This window comes from Oryza brachyantha, chromosome 2, assembly GCF_000231095.2.
Source record: "Oryza brachyantha chromosome 2, ObraRS2, whole genome shotgun sequence".
NCBI lineage: Eukaryota > Viridiplantae > Streptophyta > Magnoliopsida > Poales > Poaceae > Oryza > Oryza brachyantha.
The window spans coordinates 9,621,329-9,640,131 of NC_023164.2; the positions used below are offsets into that span (position 1 = coordinate 9,621,329).

General features: G+C 41.9%; 2 protein-coding genes, 1 long non-coding RNA gene and 1 pseudogene across 6 annotated transcripts; 3 read left to right on the top strand and 1 right to left on the bottom strand.

Moving 5' to 3' along the window:
- The first annotated feature begins 4,043 nt into the window (after nt 1–4,043).
- Nucleotides 4,044–5,388, top strand: LOC102716287. Its single transcript, XM_006647149.3, has 2 exons — nt 4,044–4,762; nt 4,849–5,388. Exons 1-2 carry the CDS (start codon nt 4,513–4,515, stop codon nt 5,046–5,048), a joined length of 450 nt encoding a protein of 149 aa, XP_006647212.1. The 5' UTR covers nt 4,044–4,512; the 3' UTR covers nt 5,049–5,388.
- A 2,479-nt stretch (nt 5,389–7,867) lies between these two features.
- LOC107303577 lies at nt 7,868–10,198 on the bottom strand. 4 transcript variants are annotated; one of them, XR_001549537.2, is made up of 4 exons: nt 9,096–10,198; nt 8,735–8,820; nt 8,414–8,641; nt 7,868–8,274 (listed from the first exon to the last, which is right to left on the bottom strand). It is a non-coding gene; the product is annotated as an uncharacterized LOC107303577 (long non-coding RNA). The 4 variants fall into 4 exon arrangements; XR_005811051.1 differs by having other exon boundaries at nt 7,868–8,066; nt 8,177–8,274; nt 8,735–10,198; XR_001549538.2 differs by having other exon boundaries at nt 8,414–8,542; nt 8,735–10,198.
- A 1,932-nt stretch (nt 10,199–12,130) lies between these two features.
- LOC102709714 lies at nt 12,131–12,794 on the top strand (annotated as a pseudogene).
- A 263-nt stretch (nt 12,795–13,057) lies between these two features.
- On the top strand, nt 13,058–17,224 carry LOC102716008 (26S proteasome regulatory subunit 6B homolog). The gene is made up of 6 exons (XM_006647148.2): nt 13,058–13,633; nt 14,245–14,475; nt 14,976–15,134; nt 15,425–15,577; nt 16,076–16,159; nt 16,833–17,224. The coding sequence occupies exons 1-6, from the start codon at nt 13,136–13,138 to the stop codon at nt 16,965–16,967; spliced, it is 1,260 nt and encodes a 419-aa protein (XP_006647211.1). The 5' UTR covers nt 13,058–13,135; the 3' UTR covers nt 16,968–17,224.
- The last annotated feature ends 1,579 nt before the right edge of the window (nt 17,225–18,803 follow it).

Genomic DNA, 18,803 nt, shown 5'->3' on the forward strand with positions numbered 1-18,803 from the left:
GACCATCGGGTTTGCCTCGCCGGTCAGTATCTGAACTACCGCGTGCATCCCCAGCTGGAGCGTCGGCTCCGAGCTCGAGCACGACAGCCCCACCAGCAGTGCGCTCCTCATCTCCCAGCGCTACTGGCCAGAAAACTCATGCAACACATGCATGGATTCATTAGCACTAACTAACTAGCTAATTAATCGATATGCATCTTCTCTCTCTCAGGCTGGGGTGCAGGCAGCGGCGGGCCAGCGGGCGACGCGGGCTAGAGGGCGGAGCCACGCAACGACGGCTTGCGGCGGCTAGGAGATCTACGATGCACTGGACAAGCTGGCGGTGACGGGGCTGCCCGTGTGGATCACGGAGCTGGACGCGTCGGCGGCGAATGAGGCGGTGCGCGCTGCTGACCTGTAGATCATGCTCCGAGAGGCGTTCGCTCACCCGGTCGTGGAGGGCATCATGGTATGGGAGTTCATGCAGGGCGTGCAACATGTGGCGCTCCCACGGCCACCTCGTCGATGACTCGACGCCGACGGGAAGCTCAACCAAGCAGGCCACTGCTACGTGGGTCTCCAGCAGGACTGGACGTCGCACACGGGCTGGAAGGCCGCCGCAAGTCGCCACCGCCAGCCCAGCTGCCGCCGCCGCTACCAACTGCCGCAAACCGGCACCTCCTGCTCCAGCCTCAAGCCCGCGCCGACCTGCCGTCGCCTACGCCCCTAGCCTGAGGGAAAAAAGAGGAGAGACCAGTGGACAAGATTGGAGAAAAAAAGGAAAGAGAAAAAAGATCAAAAAAATATCCTGACATGTGGGGCCCACCAAATATCAGGTCAGTAAAATCGGGCAAAAATTGAGTCAATACTACCGAGGAAATTTTTTAAACGGTTTATACAGGTTTAGAGGTATACATTTCTGGTTTTAGGGTTAAATAACCTCAGACGAATTCGAGGTTTAGTTGAGTGATCTAAGGTGAACTTATTCCAAACCCAAAAAGAATAAAAAGCGAGCGCCCGTAGGTGCGCAGCACCGCTGACCCACAGACCACGGTCCACCTAATGTTGCGGCCCAACTTAGCTGCATGCGCGTGACACCTTTTTTATTTATTTTTACTCTACAAATAGGGTTTTAACTTTATAGGTATAAAATTTACTGGTATAAATTTATATGTATAAAGATTTTTCAATAATAAATATATATCTACAATTTTTCTGTATATATAATATTATATCTATGTAGATTTTTATATGAAGAGTTCGTATGTATGTATATATATTATATATTGTTTCTATGTATAAAATTTACAGGTATAAGTTTATATGTATAAAGTTATTTTATATATGTATAAATTTTACAAATAGGGATCTTAACTTTATGTATAAAGTTTTGCATATATAAATTTCGTATGTCTAAATTTTATACGTGTAAAGTTTATATGCCTAAAATAAATAAGTGTTATAAACAGAGAGAGGGGGAGGGTAAAGGAAGGAAGTGCCGCGTGTAGGGACCGTGCGTGATCGGTCGCGTACTAGACCGACCCACGGCACTACCAGTGGTTTTTTTTATTTTTTTACTTTCTAAAAATATTTTTTTACCTTGTGTATACAGAGTTTTGTATAGATAAATTTAGGTGTATAAAGATTTCTATATATATTAAGTTTATATTTATAATTTTTGTGTATATATAATATTTATATCTATGTAATTTTTTAGTAGTCGATAGATAGTTTGTATGTCTAAAGATATATGTGTGTGTTTGTATATGCCTAAAATTTATATGCGTAGGGCTTATTCGGTTCATAGGATTTCTAAATCATAAGAATAGGAAAAATATAGAAATAAGATAGGAATGCATATGCAAACCTATATGATTAAGAAACATTGGAATTTTTTCTCTAGCATTGCGAAAATGAGGTTGGAGTAGATTCTTTTTTCCTATGTTTTGCCCTCAGTAGTGCAGAGATAGGAAATTTTCCTATAGTTTATCTTAGGTGCATTCCTTTGAAATGGATGCTGCTACAGTATACAATTCACCGGATTTTATATTGCTACACTTTTCCTCAATCCTGTAAAACAAATAGGCTCATAAAGTTTACATGACTAAAGTTTCTACGTGTGTGTATATATATATATAGAAAATAAATAAGACAAATAATTGAATGCAAATAGAACAACTCAAGAAAGCAAAGGTAGTATAAGGCCGCGTTCGTTCACCTTCTTTCTTAACCTAGATTCTCTTTTTCGCACGCACGTTTTCCGAACTACTAAACATGTGTGTTTTTAAAAATCTATAGGAAAGTTGCTTTAAAAAATTATATTAATCTATTTTTTAATTTTTATAACTAATAATTAATTAATCATGTACTAATATATTACTGTGTTTTCCCATCGGGTAAGCTTTCTACCACTTAACACACCTAAGGATGGCAACGGGTCGGGTTTGATACGGGTAGAGCAATTACTCGCCCGCCAACTCAAAGGTTGCGGGTAGAATTTTCTACTCGTACCCGTACCCGTGGGTAAAATATGATACCCGTACCCATACCCATCGGATACCAGACGGATATCGGGTACCCGTTGGGTCTATAATTTCACATGTCAAAAGCACATCAAAATAACTATTTCGACATATACAACAAATTAAACATACCGCTCATAATACAATATTGCATCACACATAAAAAATTCAACAAATACAACATATTGCTCGTAATAAAATATTGCAACAAGTACAACAAACTAATCATAGCAATAATAATAACATATAGCACATTATCTGATATTTAGATTCAACCATTTAATATTGCATCACACATCAAAAGTTCAAGACATAGGTCACATCAAAATTTTGAGCTAAAAGGAAGTACATCACAAATATTATTACATAACTAACATAATAAGGCTTTAGTCAAAATTCAATATGTGGGCTATGTTCAGATACCCGACGTTTTACCCACGGGTAGGGAAAAAATACACATGCCCGTACCCGAGTTGATTCAGGTCGGGTACTCAGCGAGTACCCGGTACCCGTACCCATATTGCCATCCCTAAACACCCCCTAAGCTATCTTGTATCACCAAATCATGGCGGTTAAATGCTTGTAGCTGCCCTACTAAGGGCATGTACAACGCTTCTCCTCCCCCGTCCGTGTGTTGGTAATTTTGCAAAAAAAAAAAAACCCATGTACGTGCAGAGACAAGCAGCTCGGCACCTCCCGACACGACAAGTTCATCATGTTCTCCCATGTGGAGTCAACGCGAGCCCGCGTGCCGTAGAGCGCCGTCGTCCCCAGGCGACGGGCAAACGGATCCCTGGTATACACAAATACAATGGTACATACAAATACATTTTATAGTTGATCTACGTTACATGCAAAGCATTAAACAGCTTACAGACGACCCCTCTATTTATGAGTTGCATGAGTTGTCTTTATATCTGTCTGTATGAGAATTTCGAGGTTCTGCAGACGACCCACCCATTGTGGGTTGTACATGTCCTAAGATCGCATTCGGCTATTCCTATTACTTATCTAGATTCCCTCATTTTTCGCATGCACGATTCCCGAAAGTAAACGAGGTGTTTTTTGAAAAAAAATTTGTAGGAAAGTTGCTTTAAAATACCATATTAATACACTTTATTTTTTATAATTAATAATAAATTAATCATGTACTAATCTATCGCCGGATAATTAACCCTAAAACAGTACAAAATGAACCTGGCCTAAACAAGTCTATCCCACACGTTGCCAAGGTATGCACTTCCTCCGTAGCCTCCAAGCAAACTAAGATCCAGAAAAGCCGTTTAGAATCGGGGCTGAACAGACGTATGTATACCCAAGTAACGAAGCGAAAACCCTAGCAAGTCCAAAGGACCCAAGTAACCGAACCACCCACCGCGTCGACGCCGTAGACCGCGCATCCGCCGTCGATCCCAACAACCAACGGCTCGGATCGCCTCCCGCTGAGACCGGAGAGAAACCGAAACCCCACAACGCGGCCGCCGCCCGCCGAGCTGGACCACAGCGTCGTTTCCCCCCTTCTTTTATATTCGGCTACGCCTCGCTCCAGCCCAGCCTAGACCCGCCGTTCTCCTCCCCATCCGGGACGCCGCCGCCACCGCCACCACCGCCGACCCAGAAGCGCTGACCCTCTCCGGATCTCCCCGTGCGAAGACGAGCACGCCCTTGTGAATGGTGGGAGCCTGCACGACCTCCTCCTCCTCCGCCTCGCCGCCGCAGCCGGAGAGGCCCTCCTCGTCCGCCTCCTTCCGCGGCTTCGGCTCCTGCATGCAGGGCTGGTACCACCGCTGCATCGGCCTCGACCCCTGAACGCCTCGTCGCCAGACGGGCGCGCAACGGGCGCAGAGTTTCTTCGATTCGATCCCCCCCTGATTCTGTTTGGTCTGTGAGCTCTTCTTCCTTGGCGAGAAAACAGAGAGAGAGAGAGAGAGAGAGAGAGAGAGAGAAAAGGGAACAGTTCGTTTGATTTTGTTGGATTTGGCCCGATTTGGCCCTTTCTGTGCCGTCGACGATGAGACTGGGCAAGGAAGACGCCTACGGCAAGGTGGCGCCGGCCGGGTCCGGCGGCCGAGCACGCATGCTGGTGACGGTGACCGTGCTCGGTAGCGCCGGGCCGCTGCGGTTCCTGATCGACGAGGGGGAGACGGTCGCTGGCCTCATCCGGGCCGCGCTCCGCTGCTACGCGCGCGAGGGCCGCATGCCTCTGCTCGGTGCCGACGCCGCCGGCTTCCTCCTCTACACCGCCAACGGTGGATCCGACGGTACGCCCCGACTCCAGATAGGTTTCTCTCCCCGTTCAATCCCCCTCTGCTTCTGCTTACTCTGGTTTCTCGCGGGTGCCGTGCAGCGCTCAACGCCGACGAGAAGATCTACTTCAACGGCTGCAGAAGCTTCCTGCTCTGGCAGAAGGCAGCGCGCGACGCCGCCGCTAAGGGCGGACGGCCGGAGCTGGCGAATGTTGCGACCTGTAAGCCCTGCAAGAAACGGGTCGGTGGTTGGAAGGGCGGCCTGAACAAGTTCTTCTTCAGCTTCAGCTTCAAGCTGTGAAGCTGATTTGCTCGTGCCTTCCCATGCCGGGATTATCCTGAGTTCATCACCATCGTTGGTAGGGTTAGCGCGTAATAATGGCGGCCAATCTCTGTGTTCGCTGCTAATTCGAGACCGTTTCAGTTGCTTCCTTCCCTTCGTTATTTGCTTCGGTTTATGTTTTCCATTCCCTGTTCCAATATTGGATACTACTCATTTCAACAATAATATCACCATGACCCCGATCAGTCGCTGTGCTCTAGATTTCCTTTTCTTAATTTTGTAGCCATTTTTCAAATGCCAATATCTGTGACGTGTTTAGTTCATTACAGAATTTAGGTGGGAATGAATGTGTTTCGTTGGCACGTAGGCGAGGCGAATTCAATTTTGAGTTGGAGCAGGGGAGAGGAAGTGGCCGAGTTGAGGTTGTGCTCTTGGCTCTAGCAGCGCAGCTGGGAGCGTAATCGGTAGCGGTGACACTCGGCGTGATAGATACAACACGACGCGGTGGGCAGCTGGACGGTGTATGGGTGCTAGCTGGGTCGACATGCGTGCGTGATTCCGGGTCTGCCCTTTGCTTGGCCCCAAGGGGTCTTTCTGCTTGGGACGTAGACATGCAGCACGATTTATGTTTCGTCGGTGGTTTTCATATCATGTAGGGTACGTTTTCACCGAATAAAACTACAGTATAGGCTAAGAGCATGCATTGCCGTTCATCAATCTTATACTTATAAATATTGGACGAACGGTCCAACAGTCCATCAAATACATCTTTATTTTTAGCTATTATCCATATGTGAGTTGGAGTTTCTATTTTCTTACTAAAAGGGGATGCATGACTATTTTTTAAGTAGTATATGTTTAAGGGGAACGTGTAGTTGATATATATAATAAAATAAGAAAATCTAAAAATATCATCGACAAATGTCTAAACCTAATAAATATCGTAGACGAATGCGAATTTTAAGAAATAACATCATACAAACGAATTTATCTGAAAAATTCCATTGTATATTCCTGTCATTAAATACACTATTCAATAGCACTTAACAAAAAAGACAAAATTTGCTACAGCGCATCGAAAAAACACGTAATTAGCCAGTGGACACCGTAAGATCACGAATTTGCTGCAGTGCACCATAAAAATGTGGTAATGTGCTACCGGACACTCCGGCCAATTTTTTATTATTTTCAGAGTCAAAAATTTTAAAAATGACGAGATTGTCCTCGGTAGCCAACACGTTATACGCCCTTGTCGTCGCTAGGTCGCTGTCGTCACCGCCTGCTCAGTTGCTCTGTAGGCTAGGGTTCAGGTGCGGTGGGCACCGAGACCAACTGGGTCTGGTTTGAATGGACTTAGTCAACATAACGGGTTGGCTACCGAGGGCAATCTCATCATTTTTAGAATTTTTTACTCTAAAAATAATAAAAAATTGACTGGAGTGCTCTATAGCTAATTACCATATTTTTGTGGTGTCCTACAACAAATTTCTGATCTTATGGTGTCCACCGGCTAATTACGTGTTTTTTCGATGCCTTGTAGCAAATTTTGCTAACAAAAAAATGTTAATGGAACCCTAACGACGATCTAATTTTTTAGACAAATTCGTTTGTACGATACATTTTGTAGAACTCACACTTGTCAGTCGTCAACAATATTTTTTAGAATTAAGTGTTTGTTAATGATATTTGTTAGATTTTCTTAAATAAGGGTGTATAAAGGAAATAAAGCTAAGGCTTACTTTTGCATAAAACAACAGTTAAAAACAATTACTTTAGCAAAAAGAAAACAACAATAATTAAACAATAATTAAATAACAGTATTAAACCAACCACTAGTCAGTGCTAAATCACACCGCACTAGGCCTAACACTAATACTATGCTGAACCACATAATACTATTGCCCTACTAATACTATACTAAACCACATAGTACTAGCTCAACTATCTTAATAGGTTTTACCATATCTTAACAGGTTTTATCATATTTATTTAATTATAAAAACAATGAAACTAATCGCAATGAATCTCGATCGATCATCTAATAACCGTAGGCATGGCTGTTTAAACAATTTTACTTTGATCAGAGGTATATAACTTTACCCAAAAGACACAGCCCACATACATTGACCACGATGGTTTATGGGAAGTACAGACAAGTTTCCTGTTGGTTACTGTGAATCGGTCCTTAATTGCCATGAACACTTCCAGCAAAATCATGCATTCACATCCCACCATTAGTTATGTTTTAATTGTTTAGTGAAAACTCCTAAACACAACTACATTGCGAGACAAAGTCCCCACTTATTAATGAGAATGAATATAGTATCCCTAGACCGAAATTAGGTGAGGTTGATAACTAAGCAGGGCTAAGCAAATCAGCTTAAACAAAATAAAAACCCTAGGTTAGAAGGTAACAAGGTAAATACAACAATAATGACTTAATAATGAAGCATAGGTAAACTATAAGCATCTAACTGTGAAAACAATGCATATTTACAAAGTAGCAATATGGAAATAGTTTTAAAAACTGAGATCAACATGCTAAGAAAGTGATTTGCCTTACAACTCTAGAACAACCTTTAACCATCATCCAAATCATTCTCCATTTTTAACCATCATCCAATGGGGAATTTGGAGTTTCTCTCTACTTACTCTAAATAAGGGTGCAATACTACTTCTTGAGTAGTATATGCTTAAGAGAAAATGGTCAGTTGATATATATTAACCAGCTGATACCCCGCGCGTTGCTGCGGGCTAAAAGAGTAATTCTTAATGCGCAATATCAATCCAAGACATACAATTGGTTAAGAATCTATCTTATAATATGTATGGCCATATTTAAAATTTTTAACAGCAAGTGAAAATTTCCAAATAAGAAAACAAAAGGCTAGATATTCTCTGCAGATGATACACTGTTAGAGACTGAATGTTGAAAAGTCAGGGTTTTACTATTAATTAACTTGCGGTCATTAGGACATAGGGATGCATAAAAGATGTTGCAGAGCAACAGAAAAAATATTGCTTGTGCGGTTGTGCCTGAACATTGCATCATATATAAATCAATAAGATATTTGGAGTAACAAAAATAGAATCTTCTAAGTAGGTTAGGAACAAAGTATCAGCAAAGAATATAAGAAGGGGAAAACCTGCTTCTGGGACATGGTTGACGCCATGGCAGATGCGATGAGTAGAGGGTGAGAAGTCGAGCAGTATTGAAGCCACCAACTATATTGGATGCCAACATCTAGATCAATGGATGAATTCATGACACATTGATTGCAGTGATTAGTGGTATAATAACACGCGCTAGGTGAAAGTATACTAAAAGGATTGAAGGAATGAGTTAAACATTACATTAAACACAACCGCTCGGTTGCCCTTACCCCTTTGACAACAGCTGTTTCACTTCAAGAGGGATGGATGGGTTGCGGCATGAGACGAAGACGAAGCGGATTAAAGACATGCGCTCAAACCTTTGGTCTCGGCGAGCGGTTTTGTTTGATGCTGACGATCTGCTAATCACGTAGTCAATCCAATGGCTCATAGAAAATGATGACGTGGCACGCTGTGGAAGAAGCTTTATAGCATATTGATGACTGAGTGGGTAACAACTATGTAGTAAGAAAGGATATGTAAATATAAATGGGATGAAAACTAAATCAACTTCATGGAATTTGATGCAGGGAAGTAGGGAAGAATCAAACCTGGCCCACTGTCGCGATGAGGCAACAATTCATAGTTCATGAAATCAATTTTCCATAAGAACAATATATATGGAGGCAACTGCATGCTACAGTAAACAAAATATAAGAATTCGAAGATCATAGGCATGGTATATCGTAATGCCTTTTTAGCTAGTGGAATAAATTGTTTGGCATGTTCGAGATGGTAAAATAACAATGTTAGCAAGGTTAAACCATTTCAGTTAGTAAAGGACAACATTTTATCTGGTCTCTGAAGAGATACCTTAGCATTCTCTATTTTTTTTATCAATAAACATGAATAAAACATCAATAATAATGATGGATTCCCAAAAAAATAATAAGGATGGATGGAACAACAAACCTCCATGTGCTAGCAATATTTTGACAGTTCCACGGCGCACTTAGCAAATCTAAAAATCTTGGTTGCCTATTGAGGTGTTAATGTAGATAGATACCGAAAAAAAGAAGCTCATAGCAGTACCAAAGTTGATTAGTATGTTCAGACGTGTTTATAAATCAGTTATAAATCTATCGTAAGTCATAAAAGACTACTGATGAACTCACCAGGATTTCCATGTGGCCATGTTTTAGTATGGTTGGGCAATTCTTTAAGCAAATGTACAATTCCAAAGAAAATGTAACCATACCAACAAATTGTAACAGTATGTACCTTATATTCTGAATTTTTGAGCGTTGAAATAACTTTAGAAACATAAAAGTTGCTAAAATCATATAGGTTGAACAAAAAGCAGCAATTAACTTGAGAAAGATAATAACAATAGAGGAGAGTTTGATGTTCTTGGTTGGACTTTCCCTCTGAGCATGGTTGGTTAATTGACTTGGCGATTAGGCATCTCCATAATCTAATCCATCAGGTGTCGATGGAGGCAGTGGCCACGCCATCTGCTTGTGATGATCGATGGGATGCGCGGGGGAGGCGAGGAGGCCGACACAACGCAGGGTGGCCTGATGCGGGCGGCGCAGAGCGACGGGGAGAGGAGAGCAGGCTAGCGTCATGCGGGGGGAGGCGAGTAGGCCGGCGCAGTGTGGGGCGGCCCGACGCGATGAATCCGGGCACGGGCGGTGCACCAGCGGCGGGGCGAGGAGAGCAAGCCGGCGCAGGCACGCATCGTAGGTCGGTGGAGGACGGAGGAGTGGGAGGCCGGCGCGACGAATCCGGGCGCGGGTGGCGATCGGCAGGGAGAGGAGAGCAGGCTGCAGGACAGGGGGAGGGGAGGAGGTGAGGCAGCGCCGGCGGGCGGCGGGTTGAGGAGAGCTGGTGGGCGCGTAGCACCTTCCGCGCCTTCGCCACTGTCAGCCCGCTGCCGTCAATGGCGGCGGCTCCTCCCTCACCACCGGCAGGTGCTGCGGCAGCGCCGGGCCCACCAGGATGCGCGGGAACGCCAGGCAGCGAGGAGAGAAGAAAGCGGGCGGCGCAGGGCGTGGGCCGGCGGACGGCGCAGGGCGGGGGGGTGGGGGAGGAGATCGGCGGGCAGCGGGGAGAGGAGATTGGCCGGGTGTGCGTCGTTCCGGGTGAGGGATGGACACGTGGCGAAAATCTAGATTGGGATCGGATGGCTAGGATTTAACGATGACGTGGCCTTCTAAAAATCAGTTTTTGTGAGTGAAATATATAGGAAGAGGGGATATAATATAGTTAGATGAGATATGAAGGATATAGCATGTATGATCTATTGGAATACAAACATATATGGAGGAGAAATCTTTTTTAAGATGATCATTTAATATATGCATAACCAAATTTAGATGAGCCATTGGACGATTGTGTGCGCGTCCATGGCCGAGTTATTCTCACCCTCTTACAATCCAGATTCCCTAGTTTGTTTGTGTGCATGTTTCCCGAATCGTTAAATAGTGTATTTTTACGAAAATTTTCTATGTAAAAATTGTTTTAAAAAATCATATAAATTTATTTTTAATTTTTTTATAACTAATAATTAATTAATCATGTATAATCTATTATTATATTTTTTACGCCGGGCATATAAGCCATTGGCGAACGTGACCATAAGTTTTGAAGGACAAGAGCGCACGCATTATAAGTAATTAAGTATATATGTTTTTACTGTGTTCGCAAAAAAACTTAGTAACACAGGATGGTTCAAATTGTAATTTGCCCTTTATTCTTTTAAGAGACCTAGCCTGTGTTCGAATATCTTCCTTTTGATCTTCTCCTTTCTTATTTGCCACGTAAACACTTCACCAACGACCAAAATATACGTTTTTTTAAAGAATATAAAGAATGCTGCTTTAAAATTTCACAGTTATCCATTTTTTCTAGATATTTATAACTAATACTTAATTATTCATACACTAATCTATAATTTAGTTTTACGTGCTTAGGAAAGTTCCAATCCTACCCTCGCATCTTTTCACTGCATACTTATTTTAAAATAAGTCAAAATTTTAATTTTAAATTTAGAGTTAACTTTAGAGTTTTTTATAGTAATTTTTTAGATTTTACTTTTAAACCGCATATAATAAATTATATTTATAATTTTTTCATTTGTAAATATATTATATTATTTTTTATTCAAAAGCAAAAAATACGACACTATAGGAAACACGCCCTAGAAAACAAATCAAAGGCCCTGTACCTATTTAGTTCTAATATTTTTGCCAAAAACATCACATCGAATCTTTGGGCACCTAAGCAGAGCATTAAACATGGATGAAACAAAAAACTAATTGCAGAGTCATGTGAGAAATCGTGAGACGAACCTTTTGAGCCTAATTAGTCTATGATTAGTCATAAGTGTTACAGTAACACACGTGCGCTAATGTCGGATTAATTAGGCTCAAAAGATTCGTTTTGTTGTTTCTAGGCGTGAAATTCATTTTTTCATTCCTGTCAAAAAAAAACCCTTTCAACATTCGGTCAAACGTCTAATGTGACACCCAAAAATTTTTTTCAGAGAAGGGGGTTGTCCGGTTGTGTGAAACTGCGGTTAGTGTTATGATACCACCGTCACCGTGTTCTTTCCTGGAGGTTTTTACCTGTGTGCCATTAAAAAAGATGGTGCCAGCTTCTGTGCCACTAAAAAGTTCGGTACTCCCTCCATACCATCGTCGAACTTTATCCCACACCATTCCTACCGTTTTTGGTGCTAACGGTGGGTAACGCAGGTAAAAATGACGTAGTTGCCCTTAGGGCCGAGATGCAATTTAACAAGTTGGTTTCCCTCTATACCATTCGGAGGGAGTACACATGCTTGTGTTTTTGGCGCCAAAGGCAGGGGTGTTTGGCGCCAAAAGGCCTTAGCCCTTCTCCTATATATATTTATTCCACCCTCCTCTTCACCAAAGGTTCCACCTTTCCTCACCTCAGCTACTCCGACGGCTTGGTCTCTTCTCCCCGGTGATCGATTCGATCAGATGGACAACACGAGCTGCCTGGTGGACGACGCGAGCAGCGACGCGTCCACGGGCAAGAAGGCACCGGCAACCATAGCGACGACGAAGGCGCTGCAGTGCTTAGGCAGCAGCGCTAGCGCAGCGATGGATGCGACCGATCCCGGTGTGGAGGCGGACTCTGGCGGCGAGTGGCGCGTTGACGGGGCGGGAAGCTGCCGTCGTCCAAGGACAAGGGCGTGGTGCCACAACGGAACCGGGTGGTGGGGCATGCAGATATATGAGTGGCACCAGCGCGTGTGGCTCGGCACGTTCATCGGCGAGGAGGAGGTGGCGCACGCTTACGACGTTGCGGCGCAGCGGTTCCGTGACCATGACGCCGTCAGCAATTTTCGGCCACTCGATGAGTTTGACCCGAAGGCCGCCGTCGAGCTCCGATTCCTCGCCTCGCGGTCGAAGACCAAGGTCTTGACATGTCCCGCAAGCACACCTACCTCAAGGAGCTCGCAAAGAACAAGCGCGACTTCGCCGCCATCGCCCCGCTGCCGCCGAACAACCCCCGTTGTCGTCGCCTACGACGACCTCTGCCGCCGCGGCGTGCGAGCACCTGTTCGACAAGACAATGATGCCCAGCGACGTGGGGAAGTTGAACCGACTGGTGATCCCGAAGCAGCACGTCGAGAAGTAATTCCTACTATACGAGCGATTGAGCGAGCAAGATAGACATTTTTTTGCCCGAGCCCACATGTCAGAGCTGTCAAATGGTGAAATCCTACCGGAACACGGATAGAATGGTATTAAGCGCGCGATAAAGTTTGACGATAGCATAGAGAAGGGACCGAACTTTTTAATGCTACATAGGCTGGTACTTTTTTTTTTTCCTTTCTCTCTTTTTTTTTTTTTTAAGAAGCCTCTCTTTCCTGCCCTGCAAGTAAGGTTTGTCCCCGTTAGTTTCTTTCCGCCCCCTACGCCTCTCCCAATTCATCCCCAACCAGAGCACATCACCGAGCCCTAACCCTAGCTTCTGCGATGTCGACCGCCGCCACCGCCCCGCCGCCTGCCGCGGCCCTCCCGGCAGCTCCCCCGCCGTCCTACCCCGCCACCTCCGCGCCCTCCGCTTCCGCCTCCGCCGCCGAGGACGACGACGACCTCTATGGCCGCCTCAAGTCGCTCCAACGCCACATGGAGTTCGTCGAGATACAGGAGGAGTACGTCAAGGACGAGCAGAAGAACCTCAAGCGCGAGCTGCTGCGCGCGCAGGAGGAGGTCAAGCGGATCCAGTCCGTGCCGCTCGTGATCGGCCAGTTCATGGAGATGGTCGACGGCAACAACGGAATCGTGGGATCCACCACCGGGAGCAACTACTACGTGCGGATCCTGAGCACCATCAACCGCGAGCTGCTCAAGCCGTCGGCGTCCGTCGCGCTGCACCGCCACTCGAATGCGCTCGTCGACGTGCTGCCGCCCGAGGCGGACTCCAGCATCTCTCTGCTTGGGTCGTCGGAGAAGCCCAACGTCACTTATACGGTGCGATTTCTGCGGGAATTTTTCTGATCCTCTGGACCCTATGTTGATTTATTTGTTCTAGATCTGCACGTATTTTTTTCAAGTAGGAGTATACTTTGCATCCGGCAGATCTACTTCCACACATGAGATTCTTTATGAAGCCCGCTGGGATCAGTTTCCCAACATTTTACTGAGTAAATGTAGATGTTCTAATCTTTTTGGGCATTTTCTGCCAGTGCAATGGGGATTTGAATTTTGCTCTAGCAGTGTACAGTTTATTTCATAACTTTCCTTTTTTCAGCCTTTGAATTGAAGTAATATGGTTGGCCTTTTGTACTGTATGCACATAATTTGATTAGACATATATCTGCCTATTCTATCACTTGATCTAGTTTCAACAGGTCGTCAATCTCCTAACTTTGTTCCCTGTTTCATTTTTTTGTAGAGAATCATTTTAGCTGTTTAAAGTTAGCAAGATTCACTACGTCATCAATTTACTGATTGCTACTAACTATTTGCATAATGTGATACAATCTTGACATATTCTGAAGCTTATTTATTACTTATTGCATGCTATTCATACAATCTAAGAATAAAATATGTAACAATTTCTCCTTTATGACTATTTTCAGGATATTGGAGGATGCGACATTCAAAAACAAGAAATCCGGGAGGCTGTTGAATTACCATTGACACATCATGAGCTTTACAAACAGATTGGTATTGATCCTCCAAGAGGTGTGCTTCTGTATGGCCCACCTGGTACTGGCAAAACTATGCTCGCCAAAGCTGTGGCACACCACACTACTGCTGCGTTTATCAGAGTTGTTGGTTCAGAGTTTGTGCAGAAGTACCTGGGTGAGGTATGTCATGACCAGTTTTTATATGTATTGATAGCTCACTCTTTACATCTTTTTCTCTGACAAATAACAAATCTAGTTGTATACTTATATGGTTCAACTGCCTAATGTTTGAACTTCTATGGCACTGAGCCACTGAATACATCAAGGAATGTGTCAGGGCTTAGTTAAGCTTCCTAGTTCTGCTCAAATGGTTTATCTGAATAGCCTATCTTTTTTAACCAAAGAATTATGGGGATCTTTGATAGTGCCAGAAATATATAGCTAATTGCCTACTCTGTGTGCGCATTTCAACATTTCTTTTTTTTGTAATTCTGTTTACAGCTGTAAATATTTTTTACAAACAATTGTTTAGGCCAAAAAAAATGCTCCAAATTAAGTCTAGTCTTTGTGTCACATGCTCATTGCTCAATGATCTCAAGTTCTGCCTTTCTGTTTTGGATGGTTTGTTCAGGTCATTTCTGTCCTTAATTGGGATGTATTCTTTTATTTCATTTGTTTAGGGCCCTAGGATGGTTCGAGACGTATTCCGTTTGGCTAAGGAGAATGCCCCAGCTATCATATTCATTGATGAGGTTGATGCTATAGCGACTGCTCGTTTTGATGCTCAGACTGGTGCTGACCGAGAAGTTCAACGTATTCTTATGGAACTACTCAATCAGGTGAGATTTATTGTCTACTCAATCAGGTGAGATTTATTGTTGTAATGTCACTATAATTTGTTTAGAATCTTGTTCCTGTACTTGTATGGAGAAACCGAAAATATTCATTGCATGTTCAATTTCAAGAGCACCCATACCCATAGGTAAGTAGTTGAAGCTCAAGCCACTTGAAATATATGAAGTCAAACAAGGGAATTACAGAGACGGCGTTGAGAATATTGGATCAAACTTCTCAGATGCTTTTAGGTCAATGTATTTCTTACCATGAATTTTTGTAATGTCGAATGCAGATGGATGGATTTGACCAAACGGTGAATGTGAAGGTTATAATGGCAACCAACCGGGCGGACACCCTAGATCCTGCTTTGTTACGTCCAGGTAGATTGGACAGGAAAATCGAGTTCCCTCTTCCTGATCGCCGGCAAAAGAGGCTTGTTTTCCAAGTAAGTTTTGTTTTTGCAAAATGTGCTTACTTCACAGCATATTACTGATTGATGGGGCTATTGTTCGATAGATCTTTATGTAGCTGAATGTATTGCAGGTTCAGTATTCTAGTTTTTTACTTGCATCCACTGTTATGAATTTATTGGTTTGTGACTTTAAATGAACTGTTATGTTTGTTTTTGCGACATTGTTTTTGGTTGCACAGACAATTCGTTGTGTTGCATTGGTTGGAGATAAATCAACTGTAGCATCTGATTGTACTCATTTTATGCTGTTTCCATATATTCTATGCAAGAGTAAAATTATTGTAGACTCAATATTTGATAATTTGGCTTGCCTTTAATTTGCATAATAAGTTTATATTATATTGTTATGAATGATTTTTATTTATTCTTTAGATTCTTTGTTTGCAATTCATCTGTTACTTTAAGATATTACTAATGAAGTTATTGGTTAGAACCTTTCTGATATTTGGTAATTGACCTCTCTATCTTCAGGTTTGTACTGCTAAAATGAACTTGAGTGATGAGGTTGATTTGGAAGATTATGTTTCCAGACCAGATAAAATTAGTGCCGCTGATGTGAGTATCATTCCATTTTGACCTTCATATCTCACAACATCATTTAGTCTGCATTTGTACCACTAGACCACAAATATAGGATTGCTCATTAATGGTTCATGGCTGAGTACAGTGTAGAAGCCAGAAGGTACTTTTAGTGCCATTGTAACTTCTGGCACATCTGTGTGGTTTAAACTTTTAATAGCTTACTCCCTGCCCCTAATCCAGACAGTAAAATTGGAATACCTTTGTATGATACTAGAAGGTTTATTGTTATAAATATTGCACATACTTCCGCTACCACTAATGTAATAAGTCCTTGTCATCAGTTACCGCATCAGAGTTTCAGATTATTACTGTGCTCTGTATTTTGTCTTGTCATTACTCCAAATTTTAGGTTAACTAATTCCAAGATATAGTTGCTTTGGCAAAAAAAAAAGAGTAGATTTGGTAAATCTACAGATAGTTTGACCAAATTATCACAAAACTTTAGATTTACGGTGTTATTTCACAAAACTACATATTGAACATAACAGATTTAAGGTAAAGTATCGTGAAACTGCATAATTAAAAATTAAGTTATCACAAAACTACATAATTTAGAGATTAATTCGCTACCTTCATTGTCTTTCTTGAGTTCTAAATATTGTAATTTTGTCTTTCTTGAAATTTATTGTGTTATTTTGTTTTTCAGATTGCTGCTATCTGTCAGGAAGCTGGTATGCATGCCGTGCGTAAAAACCGGTATGTTATCCTTCCCAAGGACTTCGAGAAGGGTTACCGAACCAATGTCAAGAAGCCTGAGACTGACTTTGACTTCTACAAATGAGGCAACATCATTGTTAAACTGGATGCTTGTTTTCCTCCTTATTAACACTAAAGATGATTTCCTGGATAGTTGCCTCAGCAATATTAAGTTCATGTACCTAGAGGCTCATCGGTTCCCCAATCTGTTTTATCAGGTCTGTAATTTCATTTTGTGCTTGTACTTGCTGAAAAATAGAAAGGTTTGCACGTCAATCCTTTTGATGTCGTGAAACTGAACGTGTTTCCGTTATATGTTGGTTGCTATGCCTTCTCGGTTGACATTTGTTATCTGGTTAGACAATATGCGGTTTAGTCACGAGCCTCTAAACACAAACATCAAGATGCCACGTAAGAGGCCATCTGTACACAGTCTTCAAGGAGATTAGGTTGTTTAATTAATGGTTGAAATTGGTGTGTGGATGTGTTTAATGTGTTATCTCTTAATTCACGAGTTATTTAAATGGATAAAATTAAAGCCGACATTTACCTGTATTATAAAACTTACACCTAGCAAACCAAATGGATTTACTGGTTCTAGCTTCTGCTTTTGATAGAAACAGTAGAAAAGGCTGCTGATAATAGAAGTTTCTCAACTAGGCCCTACATATCAGATGGATGGAGGTTGCCGTAGGCCGCGTTCGTTGAGGTCTCTGTAAGTTAACTTACCCTGGGTAGGCCACGTTCGTTTGAGGTCTCTGTAAGTTAACTTACCCCGGCAACACAGTAATAAATTAGTATATAATTAATTAATTATTAATTATTAAAAATATAAAATAGATTAGTATAATTTTTTAAAATAACTTTTCTATAAATTTTTTTTTAATTTTAAAAAAGTATATCGTTTAGTAGTTTGGAAAGCGTGGAAAATGAATAGGTAAGTTAGCTGAACGTAACCTTACTCTAGTGGAATAGAAAAAATATATGGGCTACCTTGTCTCGTGGGCACAGACGGCAATTCACGTAAAATGGCTGAAGCAGGTGTATTTGGGGCTGTCTTATCACCCTATCTTGCTGTTCAATATTAAATTTGAGGTAGATTTCTTGATTTTTTTAGTAAACTTTACTTTTAAGCCTTAGCTTTTAATCACTAAGAATACATACAAAATTTTTATTTATAAATTATTTTTCAATTGCAATTATGTCTTTTGACTTTTTCTCAATAATGCCAAACAAATTTTATTTGACTTTTGGATCATACAGATAAACTTTTGGAATAGGTGTATTTAACACTCACCTATGAAGGTTTATCTACTTAAACCCCTCACCTATGAAGGTTTGCCTATTTAAACCCCTCACCTATTAAACTACACTTTGTGTTTTATTTGATACCATTGACTTTTGGATCAATGTTTAACTATTTATTGTATTCCAATTTTTCGTGCAAATATGCAAAATCATAATTTAGTCTTAAAGGTTCTTTCCCAATAAATCAAATCATAACAAAATAATTAAAATTATATAATTTTTTAATAAGGTAAAAGGTGATATACATAAAAGAGTATGTCTTTTATCACAAACTTTCAAACATCGTCTAAATAACCTGCTAGGGTAATTGGTTATTGCAGCGATTTGCTCCATTTGCGATGTAGCAGATTAAACTTGAAAAATAAAATTTTTAAATAATAATTCTACTAGGGTGTTGCAGTATACAGTAGTATTAGATCCTTAATTCCTTATAAGTTTTTACATTAGGAATGAACATTAATTAGCTACTAGTTGGCGCTCCGCGCCTTCCGCGGGTTTTGTAGTTTTCTCGTCAAACAGAATTAAAGTTTTAAATGGTTAGGTGTAACTCTACGTATATACAAAATATATGAAAATGTGTGGTTCATGTGGTGCTAGGGATGACAATTTTACC

Excerpts from the sequence above, each read along its gene's own strand:
- LOC102716008 (XM_006647148.2), top strand. The coding sequence starts at position 13,136 with ATGTCGACCGCCGCCACCGCCCCGCCGCCTGCCGCGGCCCTCCCGGCA. Across the intron at positions 14,476-14,975 it reads TGCAGAAGTACCTGGGTGAG|GGCCCTAGGATGGTTCGAGA; the intron begins GTATGTCATGAC and ends TCATTTGTTTAG. Across the intron at positions 15,578-16,075 it reads AAAAGAGGCTTGTTTTCCAA|GTTTGTACTGCTAAAATGAA; the intron begins GTAAGTTTTGTT and ends CTCTATCTTCAG.
- LOC102716287 (XM_006647149.3), top strand. The coding sequence starts at position 4,513 with ATGAGACTGGGCAAGGAAGACGCCTACGGCAAGGTGGCGCCGGCCGGG. Across the intron at positions 4,763-4,848 it reads CGCCAACGGTGGATCCGACG|CGCTCAACGCCGACGAGAAG; the intron begins GTACGCCCCGAC and ends GGTGCCGTGCAG.